The 16,187-nt window shown below is 43.0% G+C and overlaps 1 protein-coding gene across 1 annotated transcript in view; it reads left to right on the top strand.

Annotated features, from left to right (window-relative positions):
• The window catches only part of FGFRL1 (fibroblast growth factor receptor like 1), a 262,463-nt gene that overhangs the window by 146,666 nt on the left and 99,610 nt on the right, over positions 1–16,187 (top strand). Inside the window, exon 3 of the mRNA XM_082267322.1 lies at positions 11,399–11,671. Coding sequence (XP_082123448.1) covers positions 11,399–11,671 — 273 coding nt within the window. The remainder of the gene's footprint in view (positions 1–11,398; positions 11,672–16,187) is intronic.

Genomic DNA, 16,187 nt, shown 5'->3' with positions numbered 1-16,187 from the left:
TTTTGGATTTAGTGTCTGGGGGGGTCTAAAAAGTATACCTGTGAAGTTTCAGCTCTGTAGCATGTCCAGAACAAGAAAAAAAGATAATTTTTCTTAGAATTTTTAGTAGCACAGGCATAGGGCTCCTCTCCACCAGGGCGTTTTTGTTGCAGGCATTTATCGGGCATTTTTGGAGGCAGGCATAACTTTTTTTTTGGATTTAGTGTCTGGGGGGGTCTAAAAAGTGTACCTGTGAAGTTTCAGCTCTGTAGCATGTCCAGAACCATAAAAAAAAGATTATTTTTCTTCTAATTTTTAGTAGCACAGGCATATGGCTCCGCTCCACCTGGGCGTTTTTGTTGTAGGCATATATCGGGCATTTTTTGGGTGTCTTTGGAGGCAGTGTGAAACTGCTCTAAAGGGGGAATTTTTGTACAATTGTTTACCGGAAAGTTTTCGGTATTTGCGCTACATGTGTACAGCTTCTTCTGTCAAAACTTTAATAAACATAAAGTGATTGTAAACATAGTTACATAGTCAGGTTGAAAAAGAAAGACACAAGTCTGTCTTGCCCAACCAATAAAAAGCAAAAAAAAAAAACAAAAAGAAAACCCAACCATACAATCCCATATACACAATCCTATACCCACAGTTGATCCAGAGGAAGGTGAAAAAACCCCAGCAAAGCATGATCCAATTTGCTACAGCAGGGGAAAAAATTCCTTCCTGATCCCCCGAGAAGCAATTGGATATTCCCTGGATCAACTTTACCTATAAATATTAGTACCCACTTATTTTAAGTACACCCAGGAAATTTAAAGCAATCTAGTGAGTTAGCCAGAACCACCTCTGGAGGGAGTCTATTCCACATTTTCACAGCTCTTAGGGCTCTTTCACACGGGCGGTGCGCCCAACAGAGCCCGTACTGCTCAGCGGGGGATCGCTGAACCCCGCTGAGCAGGTGGATGACAGCTCCGTCTCCGCTCTGTGTGCAGAGACAGAGCTGTCAGATCCCCGCTCTCCTCTATGGAAGATCAGATGAGAACGGACCACCTGAGTTCTCGGATGAGAATAGACCGCCTAAGTTCTCATCCGATCCTCCAGACGGATGGAAAATAGGGTTTCCATCTGTCTGGATTTCACGGACAGGATCGGATCGGACAGCAGCGGGTGTCAACGGAAATGTCACCGCTGACGTCCGCCGCTCCATAGGGATGCATGGAGCATCCGATCCGGTCCGCCTGAAAAACTGACAGGCGGATTGGATCGGAAAGCCCGTGTGAAAGGGGCCTAATAATGCGGTTATCCTGCCTTTGTTACAGAATATGTACTGCATGTTGTAAATCCCATTATTCTGCATCCTTATAACTGTCAGAAACATTTACCCACTAAAGAGAAGCTCTGGTAATGTAAGAGAACACACATAGCAATGAGATACGGAGCTGCACATGACCCTAGCTATGCTTTGATATACAGGATCTTCATCACTTGCTACTATGGCATCAAACGACCTTTCTATGTGTTCGGGGAGTTTGTGTTTGCATTGGCAGGGATTGTGATTTTCGGATGGGGCCCATTAAAATTCACAGTGGAAATATACATTGAAACCACCCAGCTGTTCAGCGAGACAGGTGGACAATCCAAACTGTTTTTTTCTTTTCAAAGAATTGACAGCACAGTTGCTTCCCCCTCCCAGATCTCAATACATTGGCATGTTTGTATGCGGGCTGACCAGCTAAATTAGGTTAAAGTGAAAAGTGTTAATTTAGTATAAACCAAGGCGTGCGTGCAATAATAAAATATTGTGAGGTCGCTAACTTCATTTATAATGGATTGTTATAGTAGTCACTTGTTAGGTCACGCTCTGTGATGTTCCAACAAGCCACTACTAAAAAGAGAAGGATGTTTTTTAAACCAATTCTGCCCCCGGAAGGTTTTACCCCCTTAATGGCCAGGCCATTTTTTGCGATTCAGCACTGAGCTGCTTTAACTGTCAATTGCACGATCGTGCGACGCTGTACCCAAATACAATTGATGTCCTTTTTTCCCCACAAATAGAGCTTTCTTTTGGTGGTATTTGATCACCTCTGCGGTTTTTCGTTTTTTGCGCTATAAACAAAAAGTGTCAATTTTGAAAAAACACCAATATTTCCTACTTCCTGCTATAAAACATTCCCAATAAAAAAAATTTAAAAATCACATTTTTTTTTTTATCAGTTTAGGCCAATTTGCTTTTTGCTACATATTTTTGGAAAAAAAAATCCCAAAAAGCGTATAATAATTGGTTTGCGCAAAAGTTATAGTGTTTACAATCTGCAGGATAGATTTATGGACTTTTTATTTTTTTACATTTTTTTTTTTTATTAGTAATGGTGGCGATCAGCGATTGTTATCGGGACTGTAACATTGCGGCATGCAAATCTGACACTATGTGACACTTTTTGGGGACCAGTGACATTAATACAGTGATCAATGCTAAATAATATGCACGGTTACTGTATAAATGACACTGGCAGAGAAGGGGCTAACACTGGGGGTGATCAAGGGGTTAAATGTGTTCCCTATATGTGCTTACTAACTGTGTGGGGGATCAATTGATGGGAGGCAGGTAGAGATCTGTGATTCAGCTTAGCTGAGTCACACGATCTTTCCCTGCCTCTCTGACAGGAGAGCTGTCTTGCATTGTTTACATTCCAGATGGCTCTCCTGTCAGTTTCTCTGAAGATTGCGGACAAACAGCGGTGGTTGAGCCCGCTCCTCCTGCGGTCTGTCTTCCGCTGTGTCTAATTACAGTGGAAGCGCAGCTCCGGCAGGCCCAAGCGCCGCCGAAACCACGTGCACATAATCGTGTAGACCTATGTGATTATGCGCAGCCGAGCCGCCCTGCTGCAGTATATCTGCGTGGGGCGGTCGGCAAATGGTTAACTACTTCCGGACCGCCCACTGTGTATTTACGTTGGTACTTTGACATTAAAGGAGTTGTAATGGCAGAAGGTTTTTTTATCTTAATACATTTTATACATATATATAAGATAAAAAGCCTTCTGTGTGTAGCAGCCCCCCTAATACTTACTTGAGCCCTCCCTCTATCCAGCGATGTCCATGAGTCTCTCGCTCCTGATTGGCTGAGCCAATCAAAGTCGGTGAACCATTCAGGAGAGTGGACGGGCCTGAATGGCAGCTCCATGTCTGAATGGACACAGGGAGCTGAAGCTCGGCTCTGGTGCCCCCATAGCAAGCTGCTTGCTGTGGGGGCACTCGACAGGAAGGAGGGGCCAGGACTCAGGAGCAGCAATGAGAGACCCGAGAAGAGGAGGACCCGGGCTACTCTGTGCAAAACCAACTGCACAGAGGAGGTAAGTATAACATGTTTGTTATTTAACAAACAAAAAGAAGACTTTACAATCACTTGAATTACCAGAGTTATGGCAGCAGCTAGCTGCCATAACTCCTCTGGTATTTTTTTTACAGAGCTGGCGAGCCGGAATCTGATGAAAGTGGTCCTGGCAGCGAATTTGCCACGGGATCACTTTTATGGGCAGCGGGAGACCCCAGATCTCTCACTAAAGAGACCTGTCATGCTTATGTCTATTATAAAGGATGTTTACATCCCTTGTAATAGGAATGAAAGTGATCAAACATTTTTTTTTAAAGGGACTGTGTCCCTCTGAGCTCGTGCGCAGAAGCCAACATATATGCAAGTCGCGCCCACATATGTAAATGACTTCCAAACCACACATGTGCGGTATCGCCGTGATCGTTGGAGGGAGAGCAATAATTCTAGTGCTAGACCTCCTATGTAACTCTAAACTGGTAATGTGTAAAAAGTTTTAAAGCGTCGTCTATGGAGATTTTTATATACCGTAATGTGTCGCCTTTCCATGAGCCTGCACAATTTTGAAGCATAACATGTTGAGTATCAATTTACTAGGCATAACATCATCCTTCACATTATACAGAAAAATTAGGCTAACTTTACTATTTTCTTATTATTTTTTTTTTTATTCAAAAAAGTGAATTTGTTTTCAAAAAATTGCATTTGCAAGACCACTGTGGAAATACGATGTGACATAAGGTATAGCAATGATCTCCATTTTATTCTCTAGGGTCTCTGCTAATATATATATATATATATGTATGTGTGTATGTATGTGTGTGTGATATATATATATATATATATGTTTGGGGGTTCTAAGTAATTTTCTAGCAAAAAATACTGATTTTAAGTGCCAGAAATAAGCTTGGTCCTTAAGTGGTGAACAATCATACTTGCCTAGATGCTGCCAGTCAATGAGATGAAACTTCACTTTGCAAAAAAATACCCAGTCAAATGCAAGGAAAATAATCAAAAAAAAAGAAAAACTGATTTTTGCTTGCACATGATTAGATGATGAAAGTCAGCAGAGCGTCGCCTCATTTAGTCTGTTCTGGAGCAACTGTATTTGCAAAGTGCACAATCTATTTGCCTTTAGTAAATCCACCCCGGTATTTGTACACACAGAAAATGTAGTATAGCTTCCATTTAAAGCAGGTATAAACCGCTGCACTTTTTTTTTTCCCCCATTACCTGCAAGGCAAAGGCATAATGTGCTAGTATGTATCGCATACTAGCACATGTTAAACTTACCTTAAAATAAAGCATTTCAGTGACGTGATGTCATTGCTGGAGACGGCATCCATCTATACCCAGTCTTCCTTCTGGTTTCGTGGCTCCGGCCTTGTGACTGGCCGGAGCCGCAATAACGTCACCCCCCGCACATGCGCACGGGAGCCGCCAGTCACGGCAAACTGCTCTGAAGAAACGCAAAGGGTGGCCCCTCCTTTGGAGCGCATGTACCAGTGATGTAGCTGGCTGCTAGGACAGTAAATATCTCCTAAATGGTGCATGTTTAGGAGAGATTTACACTACCTATAGGTAAGCTTTAATATAGGCTTACCTATAGGTACAACTTAAAGATGGAAGTTTACGTCCTCTTTAAGGATGAAAAGGCGCAGACTAGAGACCCTTCTGTAAATTGATTGCATTCTGTTCAGCAAAGATCAGGCTATCATACTTTAGTATGATGTACTGGAATAAGCTGAACAGATAGCGGTAAGAAATGTTCATATTTTACTGGTAGTCATGTTGGAATTTTTACATAAACACAACATTCCATGACTGACTGAAAGTAAAATATGAACATTTTCCACTGGTAGCAATGAATGCTATAGGATATATTAATAAAAGAAAATGATTATTTTCTGTGCCAGGTGCCTGTTCTGAAAGCGCGAATAGGCAAATGAGTTTTTGAAAATATCGTCCTCCTTCAGAAGGCATCAAATATGAATGTGTGCAGTAATAGGCAGTCAGGATGAAGTGCAGAGGGTCCACCATAGGAAGCAGTTGGGAAACATTGATAAAAATCAGTAATTCACCATTTGAAATCATGGCCGGCCAATGCTACATTGGTGGTAATATAGGTATACCCAGAGCTACCGGGATCTGCATTTCCCATCATAGAACAGAAGGTCCAGGTGTTGTGTTTTTGAGAAAGATTTGAGAATAAAGCTTTGGATACAGATGGAAAAAGGGTCATTCCTTGGGCCCGATCACTTGGGTTCAACAGCCTGAAACTCTTTGGATGTCTTTTGTTCTTTTATTGTAAATGTTTGAAATATTAAAAAGGCTTTGAACTTGAGGTGTTCATTTGACTACAGGTATTGGGCAAAAGGCAGAAAAAGAAACTTGGTCAACCTAAAGCCCCGTACACACGTACCGATGGTCGGCTTACAAATGTTCCTCTTTTCTCCCCGGGATGTCGGTGTCTGCTGAAAAGTGCAAAGACAGCACAAGGACAGCACAAGAATTTTGTCCGCCGACTGCAGAAGTGATGTCATGTAATGGTTAACTTTCCCTGTGTTTTCTATTTTCTGAGCATGCCCAGTCTTGCAAATCTGCGGTCTGTCGGCCGAATTGTGTACTGACAGGCGAACAATCGTCCGTTCTGGTGTCGGCATACAAATATTTTCATGTTTGCACGAAAGACTTTTGTCCGCGGATTGTGCGCAGACATCTGTCGGAGGCACCATACTAACACGCGTACAATCGGCAGATCCTTCGTCCACCGACGTTTGTATGCCGACGATCGGTACGTGTGTACGGGCCTTTATGCACAGATAATGCTGGCCAGTGAGGGTGCTTTTTAAGGATCCTTTCATGCAATCCATAATAGCAGCTACATTGGAAGCAGCTTTTCTTAACCTGGATTCCTCCAGAGCATCCTTTCTCAACCTGGGTTCCTCCAGAGCAGCCTTTCTCAACCTGGGTTCCTCCAGAGCAGCCTTTCTCGACCTGGGTTCCTCCAGAGCACCCTTTCTCAACTTGGGTTCCTCCAGAGCACCCTTTCTCAACTTGGGTTCCTCCAGAGCAGCCTTTCTCGACCTGGGTTCCTCCAGAGCACCCTTTCTCAACTTGGGTTCCTCCAGAGCAGCCTTTCTCAACCTGGTTTCCTGCCTTTCTCCACATGGGTTCCTCCAGAGCAGCCTTTCTCCACATGGGTTCCTCCAGAGCAGCTTTTCTCAACCTGGATTCCTCCAGAGCAACCTTTCTCAACCTGGGCTCCTCCAGAATAGCCTTTCTTGACCTGGGCTTCTCCAGAATAGCCTTTCTCGACCTGGGTTCCTCCAGAGCAGCCTTTCTTCACATGGATTCCTCCAGAGCACCCTTTCTCAACCTGAGTTCCTCCAGAGCAGCCTTTCCCTACATGGGTTCCTCCAGAGCAGCTTTTCTCAACCTGAATTCCTCCAGAGAAGCCTTTCACTACATGGGCTCCTCCAGAGCAGCCTTTCTCAACCTATATTCCTCCAGAGCAGCCTTTCTCAACTTGGGTTCCTCCAGAGCAGCCTTTCGCAGCCTGGGTTCCTTCAGAGCAGCCTTTCTCCACATGGATTCCTCCAGAGCACCCTTTCTCAACCTGAGTTCCTCCAGAGCAGCCTTTCCCCACATGGGTTCCTCCAGAGCAGCTTTTCTCAACCTGAATTCTTCCAGAGCAGCTTTTCTCAACCTGAATTCCTCCAGAGCAGCCTTTCTCTACATGGGTTCCTCCAGAGCAGCCTTTCTCAACCTATATTCCTCCAGAGCAGCCTTTCTCAACTTGGGTTCCTTCAGAGCAGCCTTTCTAAACCTGGGTTCCTCTAGAGCAGCCTTTTCCAACCTCTTCAACACAGAAGAACCCTTGAAATAACTTTCCGGTCTTGGGGAACCCCTGCTAATTATTATTATTTCTTCAGCCCATGATACAGTAGTGTAATGGTCAGTGGGAAGAATGCTCCTTACAGTTGCGGTCATTGGGATGAATTACCCCCTTACACGTAGCTAGAAATATCAATGGTATCAGTGGGAACTTATCTGAGAGTCCGAAATCTCTCATTGCTCAAGGAGCTCTTAGCAACCTTTGGAGGAACCCTAGGGCTCCATTGAACCCTGGTAGGGAAACCCTGCTCCAGAGGTTGCTAGGGGTTTCTTAAGATATGAGAAATGTCTGCCTCTCAAATAAATAACCACTGACACCAATGGTAATTTTACATATCTGTAAGCAGGGCATTCTCCTCACTGACCACCATGCTAATGTACTGTGAGTAAATACAGTCGGGGGTTCCCTGAGACCCGAAGTTATTTCAAGGGTTCCTATGTGTTAAATCATTAAAAAAGGCTGCCTTGGGAGACACCAAAAATGCTTACTAAATGCCTTGTTTAATCGTGAAAGTGCAAGCATATGTTAGTACACATTGGCGTTGGCGACGCACATTTTTCAAACAACATTAGGCAGTGTTGAAGACTGTGGACACTTCCTGATTTCAGGAATAGGAGTTAATGGAAGGACTTCCCAGGCGCATTTACAACATTTGGAAAGCATTATAGAGGTATCCAATGTTGATTTTCTGGAGGAATTGTTAACATAGCTGGTTGCTGACAGACGTCAAGAAAGCTTGACATGTCCTCGCTGAAAGTGTCACAAATGTGTGTCAACACTTGAGAAATACAGGCTTTAATATTCGCGTTGGTTTCAATCTAGTGCATCTTCCAATAAATGCCCAGCGGTGAAAAAAATAATTTGTCGCTTAATGAATATGTCCCTCTTTATTTGAGTCATATATACAGTTGTGCTCATAAGTTTACATACCCTGACAGAATTTATGATTTATTGGCCATTTTTCATTGAATATGAATGATGACACAAACTTTTCTTTCACTCATGGTTAGTGTTTGGCTGAAGCCATTTTTTATCAATCAACTGTGTTTACTCTTTTCAAATTATAACAGAAACTACCCAAATGGCCCTGATCAAAAGTTTACACACCCCAGTTCTTAATACCGTGTATTGCCCGCTTTAGCATCAATGACAGCTTGAAGACTTTTGTGGTATTTGTGGATGAGGCTCTTTATCTTCTCAGATGGTAAAGCTGCCCATTCTTCCTGGCAAAAAGCCTCCAGTTCCTGTAAATTTTTTGGGCTGTCTTGCACGAACTGCACCTTTTTGAGATCTCTCCAGAGTGGTCAATGATATTGAGGTCAGGAGACTGAGATGGTCACTCCAGAACCTTCACTTTATTCTGCTGTAGCCAATGACAGGTCGACTTGGCCTTGTGTTTAGGATCATTGTCATGTTGGAATGTCCAAGTACGTCCCATGCGCAGCTTCCGGGCTGATGAATGCAAATTTTCCTCCAGTATTTTTTGATAACCTACTGTATTCATCTTGCTATCAATTCTGTGCCTTTGTAGCTCGCACATCCCCAGAACATCAGCGATCCGCCTCCGTGTTTCACAGTAGGAATGGTGTACCTTTTTATCATAGGCCTTGTTGACTCCTCTCCAAATGTAGCTTTTATGGTTGTGGCCAAAAAGCTAAATTTTGGTCTCATCACTCCAAACAACTTTGTGGCAGAAGGTTTGAGGCTTGTCTCTGTGCTGTTTGGCGTATTGTAAGTGGGATACTTTGTGGCATTTGCGTAGTAATAGCTTTCTTCTGGCGACTCAACCATGCAGCCCATATTTCTTCAAGTGCCTCCTTATTGTGCATCTTGAAACAGCCACACCACATGTTTTCAGACAGTCCTGTATTTCACCTGAAGTTATTTGTGGGTTTTTCTTTGCATCCCTAACAATTTTCCTGGCAGTTGTGGCTGAAATTTTAGTTGGTCTACCTGACCGTGGTTTGGTTTCAACAGAACCCCTCATTTTCCACTTCTTGATTAGAGTTTGAACACTGCTGATTGGCACACTCCTTAAGCATTCTCCTTAATTCCTTGGATATCCTTTTATATCCCTTTCCTGTTTTATACAGTTCAACCACCTTTTCCCGCAGATCCTTTGACAATTCTTTCCCCATGACTCAGAATCCAGAAACGTCAGTGCAGCGCTGAATGAAAGATGCAAGGGTCTGTCAGGAGTCCAGAAACTCATTGATCTTTTATACACACACACTAATTACAAGCAAACAGATCACAGGTGAGGAGGGTTACCTTTTAATAGCCATTCAAACCCCTTTGTGTCAACTTGTGTGCATGTTATCAGGCCAAAATCACCAGGGTATGTAAACTTTTGATCAGGTTAATTTGGGTAGTTTCTGTTGTCATTATGATTTAAAAAGAGTAAACACAGTTGATTGATAATAAATGGCTTCAGCCAAACACTAACCATGAGTGAAAGAAAAGTTTTTGCGTTATCATTCATATTCTTGGAAAAATGGCCAAGAATCCATAAATTCTGCCAGGGTATGTAAACTTATGAGCACAACTGTAGATGGTGAATCTTATTTGTATAGATACTTATCTCATCACTCTGGCTTAGCAATGGTGGGGTTACGCTTTAAAATTTATTGGACAATAATGATCACAGCAATAATTCTTTGTGTCACGATGCCTACTTATTTCCAATCCGGTCACCCGAGAGTCTGTTACAAGCATGTGTATGTGCCAGCTTGTCGCTGGACATACCAGAGCTGCAGGATATGAGCCACTATCTTTACGTGAAGGAGTTTTAGTTGGAGTTAAGCAGCTGATGTATTAAATATATACAGTGATAAGCCGCTGCATTAAAAGACAAGTTTCCGAGGGTAATTATGTTGACTTAACGATAACCTGGACTGAGTATCTATTAATCTGTTTATCTCCTTAGTAACATTTAGTATAAGAAATATTTTTGTTGTGTGGTTGGTTGTCTTTTATTATATAATTCTGTCCTATGCTTCCTGTTGGATGAGGTTTCTATTACCACGTGGTGTAATCTGGTTTTATCTTATTTCTTGATGGTGATTTTTACTTCTGGGGTTGATTTTTAGTTGTGCTCTTCTAGTTGGATGACAGGTTTGTGGCTTATGATGGCTTGGTAAAGCATACAGTCACCATAATGTCCTTATCTGGAGAACTGTAGCCAATCTTACTTTGCCGTGTTTACCATTTATAACTAGTTAAGGCTTGCCCATCCTATTTTTATGGGTAAGCAAATAGATGTTGGACTGCCAGAACAGACATCTTCATATATATCTGGTAGAGAAATAGTTCTACTATTCATAGCCTAGCCGGTGCTGGATTTCATTTGTTTTCCCACACAAGGAAATTAACACATAAATATTGCTATGGGAAGCCATTCAATTTTATCTTCTCAAATAGTTTTTTGTATAGTGACCCACAATGTTTAGTAGAGTTGATTGACTGTGAGTCTTTAATAAATAAAGTAAGCCATCTCTGAATTATTGTCCGTATACTGGTTCTGTCCATTTTTTATTAAGTGCCCATCTGTAACCTTGGTTGGGGACCGGTGCCAATGGTTCCGACGTGTGAAAGACAGTAGGAAGCCAAAGGGCAGCGATTCAAACGCGCTTAAATAAGGTGTATTACATTTCCACAAAGTGCAGCGTAGGCGCATCGCACTATGAAAACCACATGAAGTGTCCGAATTCATGTTCATGCAGTTTGCTGGCTCAGCGCTGAAGAATATCTAAAATTTTGTCCCTAAAGTAAATAAAACATTGACCAAACACAAAGTAAAGAGTAGGATTATTCCCGGGCACTGGCCTGCTAGCCAGTAAAAAGGGACGTGTTTTGTTTCCGGCGGCAGAACGCGCCTATGTAAACAGGGGCCATTGAAATGAATGGGGTTTGGCTTGTTGTGTGTTTTTAGAGCTACAAGCTTAAAGCAGAAAATCGCTCCGGTGTGAACAGCGTTTCTAAAATGTGATACTATTGCTGCATTTTGTGACATTTTAGAAATGTATTCATGAAGACTTGTTAGGTTGCTAAAAGGCCCACTTAAAATATGGGGGGGGGGGTAAAATAAATGTGTGTAATATATGTATTTATTATAGTAAAAGTATAATAATTCATTGTCATTCTGGGGTAATTTGCATCTACATTAACGTCTTATTATTTTTTTGTAGGTCCTCCACGCATTTCAGATAAAGTAATTCACCGGCAAACTGTAAGATTAGGAAGGACTATAAAGCTTCTCTGCCCAGTAGAGGGTGACCCCCCGCCTCTTACAATGTGGATGAAAGATGGACGTTCAATCCATAGCGGCTGGACAAGGTTTAGGACTTACGTGCATGGGCTGAAGATTAAGGATGTTGAAAGGGAGGACGCTGGAAGCTACATCTGTAAGGCCACCAATGGGTTTGGAAGCGTCAATGTGAATTACACCCTCATTGTTATAGGTGAGTGTATTGGAATATATGTGTTTTTTGCTGCTGCCAATTATCTTGCAGATAGAAGAACATCTAATTTGTTGACCTTGAAGGTGTGAGATTGTAAAACTGGGACTGGTTTACACTAATTTGTATTAATGTCATGTTCCTACCGGAGTGGATTTTCAGTAGTGCTAGTGATTAGGCATTTTAAGCAGCATGATAGAAGTATCCTAGGAGGCCAACAGTGTCCAGATTATACAGTTGGTTGCTTATATAGATTGGGCATCGAAGGGCACTTTCTTCAATACATGGTTTTAACTAGTAGAAGATAAAATTATAAATGTATATGTGGGTAAGGAGCAGCACAGTGGCTTAGTCGTTAGCACTTCTGCCTTGCAGCACTAGGGTCCTTGGTTGGAATCTCAGCCAGGGCGCTGTGTGCATGGAGTTCCCATGTTCTCCCTATGCTAGTGTGGGTTTCCTCAGGGTACTCCGGTTTTCTCCCACACTCCAAAGACATGCTGGTTGGTTAATTGGCTCCTGTGACGGTACTAACCGTCACTATGTGTGACGCATCCCCCTGTCCCTGGGTTGTAAACCCCTTTGTGTCATTTTCCTATGAGTTTGGGACATTGCCCTTTTATTGCATTTTATTTTCCCCTTATTTATCCTCTGAACAACTGAAGATGGCATGACTCATGGCATTGAGTTAATGTAATGTAATGTTACAGCCCCCCTCCTCCTGTTTCTGTGTCTAAGGCTCCGTTCACATGTCAGCGTATGGATCTCGGGCAGAACCGCCGCGGTTCCGCCCGCGATCCGGAGATTATTGCAAATCGCAGGACGCCTGTGCGTTGCCCGTTGATTTGCAATAGACCCCCAAACGCTGAGCGATGTTGCCGCGATTTCCGCCTGCCGAATCGCGGTAACATCTACTAGTCACTACTAGCCACTGATTGGTCAGATAATCATTGTTATCCCACCCACTTACTTTAGTACTACTTTAATGGAAAAGCAAACCATACCAAACCGCACCGAACCGTTCCAACACCGTACCATGCGGTACCATGCAGTGGAAAACCAAACCGGGCCAAGCAGGGCCGAGTAGAGCCGAGCCGGTACTTGCAATGGAAAAGTGCCATTACAAAACCCGACTCTATCCAAACCTAAAAAAAAATGCCTGGAGTTGATTTAACAAACCATAAGATCTGATGTGCACATGTGTACCATCACTGTTAGGTAATGTGTCTTTTAAATTAAAATAGAATCTAGCACGTTGTTAATAGCTCATCACTATCAGAAACAATCCCTTGTAGTGCTGAAAAATGATTTCCCTCTTAATGCTTTCAGATGTTGTAGAGTCAAGGAAAGTAGCATTTGCATTCCTGGTGTCCATAGTCCTTCCAGATGCTGTGACTAGCACCTTCTGAATATAGGATAAACTGGGAGGGTTAGGCCTAGATGCATGGATGGGAATAAACATCTACTCTCTGGCTTCCATACATTTTTTAATATTTCGAGTGCCGATTCCTCTGCTATATTGTGTATTGTACATATAAATGTCAGGGGATCATTTGACCAGAGTAATGATAAAGGAAAAGGAATTGGCAGCACTCCAGGTGGAGTCAAAATCCAGATTTATTGACTGGACATCCAAATATGACAATCGTGACAAGGTAGACGCGTTTCACACACTGACTGTGTGCTTAATCATTAAGTAATGATTAAGCACACAGTCAGTGTGTGAAACGCGTCTACCTTGTCACGATTGTCATATTTGGATGACCAGTCAATAAATCTGGATTTTGACTCAACCTGGAGTGCTGCCAATTCCTTTTCCTTTATCAAGTTTTCACGGAGGCGAGCCGGGGCATGCACCGGTGTGAGTCATCAGGCAATTACACCACCTTGAGCAGTGAGTTCTTGTCTCTTCAATTGACCAGAGTAATGCCTGGTACACACCATGAAGACTGTACATATAAATGTCGGGGGATCATATGACCAGAGTAATGCCTGGTACACACCATGAAGACTGTACATATAAATGTCAGGGGATCATATGACCAGAGTAATGCCTGGTACACACCATGAAGACTGTACATATAAATGTCAGGGAGTCATATGACCAGAGAAATGCCTGGTACACATGATGAAGACTGTACATATAAATGTCAGGGAGTCATATGACCAGAGTAATGCCTAGTACACACCATGAAGACTTTGACGCCTAATAGTTTCATATAAAATATCCATTCTATCTCCCAATTTATCCCTCTGACCAGCGACAGCTGGGCTGGCCCTGTTGTTTCTCTGCATGTGTCTAACGTATGCAGTAGCGAACCTTCTTTTTGCATTGTCAGGTTTTATTTGAAGTGAAGCCTTCATGCCAAAGTCTTGTGCTCCAGGAATGCGTTCAGGCAGTGTGTTTGATTCCAGCGATTGATCTACGCTGGATGGGTCGGGTAAGCATCTCAATGTTCTGTCCTGGCTTTTGAAGTCCGGGAGGATGCGAGGGGTCAAGCCATCTGATTTCATTAGTGAGGGTTTAAGCTGATGTTAAACAACTACTTCTCTAATTGATACCGGGCTGTATCCGCTGCAAACACACTGCTGGCAAATTAGAAGATCTGCCATAGACCTGCAGGTTATGCAAGTTAACAGATTGTCAGCTGCTAAAGTTTGATTTTTGCTGTTCAAGATATAGGACTGTCATTAGTAGGGATGTGCTGATATATTGGCCACCGAAAATTATCGGCAGATAATAGGAGACTGCGTTCCATTGACTTCAATGCAAAATCACATCCCATTGACTTCAATGCAAGAATGCGTCCTATTGACTTCAATGCAAAAACGCGTCCCTTCGACATCAATTCAAAAATGCCGCCTATTAACTGCAATGCAAAATCTCATCCCATTGACTTAAATGCAAAACCGGACGATCGTTTGCCTGGTTTTCTCATAGTGTGTAACCAGCCTTAAAGAGAAAGTAAACGCTTCTATTTTTCTTATTTTACCTTACCTGCAAATTAAAGGCATAATGTGCTAGTATGCATCGCACACTAGCACATTATGTGAAACTTACCTGCAAATGAAGCCTTCGTTGTCACTGCCGAAGGCCGCATCCATCTTCGCCCGTCTTCATTCCGGGTCCGCAGACTCCTGTCACTCCCGCACTGGAGCTGCCCGTCACGGCACAGGGCTCTGAAGATACGCCATGGTTGGCAGTTCCTTCGGAGCACATGCGCCGATGATGTCGTCGGCAGCATTTGCAGTAAATATCTCCTAAACTGCACAGAGACATTTACAGTACCTATAGGTAAGCCTTTTCATTGGCTCACCTATAGGTACAAACAATCAGTGGAAGTTTACTTCCACTTTAAGGCAGGGCTCAACAACAGCTCTACATTCTAGGAGCTGTATCCCCACCCATAGGCTCCCATAGCCCAGCCATTGTCAGTGCTCTCTCCTCTCCCCTGCAGCAGCCACCCACCAATGCAGGGAAGCTGGAGCTGTGGAATTATGTGACCGAACTGAAGTGAATTGGCAAGTATACAGATCTTTTTTATATAGGTTAGGCAGGATGGATAGGTGAAAGGGGAGGGGGGGGGGGCTTTTTAAGAATAGATCGACAGATATAAGACATTGTTAGGCTTTTTTTCCACTGTTCAGAGTAATCAGATGGTAACATGAGGCTAGCATGGTTCTCTTAAGCCCCCGTTCACATTGGAGTAACTTGTCATGTGATTTGACCTGTCAAATCGCATGACAAGTCGCAGCCTATTGCCGGTGTTCTGCCGAAAACTCCAACTTGACGGATTCTCCAACGATGTTACTTCCGGTGATTATACACCAGGAATAGTTGGAGATTTGGACCACTTGCTGTTTTCCCAGCACACCAGCAGCTTTTACACTTCGGTAGTTGCTATAATTAATAGAGATTGTTAGTCTGCCCACTAGTAACCAAAAACATGGCTGCCACTAAGGCGGCGACAACTAGCGGGCGGAATAACAATCTGCACTAATTATAGCATCTACCGGACTGTAAATGCTGCTGGTGTTGTGTGAAAACACCAAGTGGTCGAAATCTCCAATTATTCCTGGTGTACACTCACCGGAAGTAACATTGTTGGAGTTTTCAGCAGGACACCGGCAAACGCTCTGTTCAAATTGGTGCGACGCTGACTCTGCGATGCTGCACCGATTTAAAATAGTAGTTCCTGCACTACTTATGCCAATTTCGGGTGCGACTTGCGTAGACATCTGTGCATGAAGCCGCATAGATGTCTTCCAAGTCGCACCTGAAGCCTCACTGACATGTGGCTTTGAAATTGTGTGATTTCAGATGAAGTCGCACAGTTTCAATGACGCTGTCAGTGTGAACGGAGGCTTAGAGGATATTTTTATTTTCTTCCAATATTCTACTTTGTTATATATGAAATGCTAGGGGTTTTTTATGGCACCATTCGCCTCTTTTTACAACCCTTAAGGGAACATTGATGGCAGCCACAAACAAGCGGAAAGTGTCTGTGTGAAGCCGTCTGTC

This window comes from Pelophylax lessonae (assembly GCF_965119305.1).
Source record: "Pelophylax lessonae genome assembly, chromosome: 1".
NCBI lineage: Eukaryota > Metazoa > Chordata > Amphibia > Anura > Ranidae > Pelophylax > Pelophylax lessonae.
This window is presented reverse-complemented; position numbering and strand designations above follow the sequence as displayed.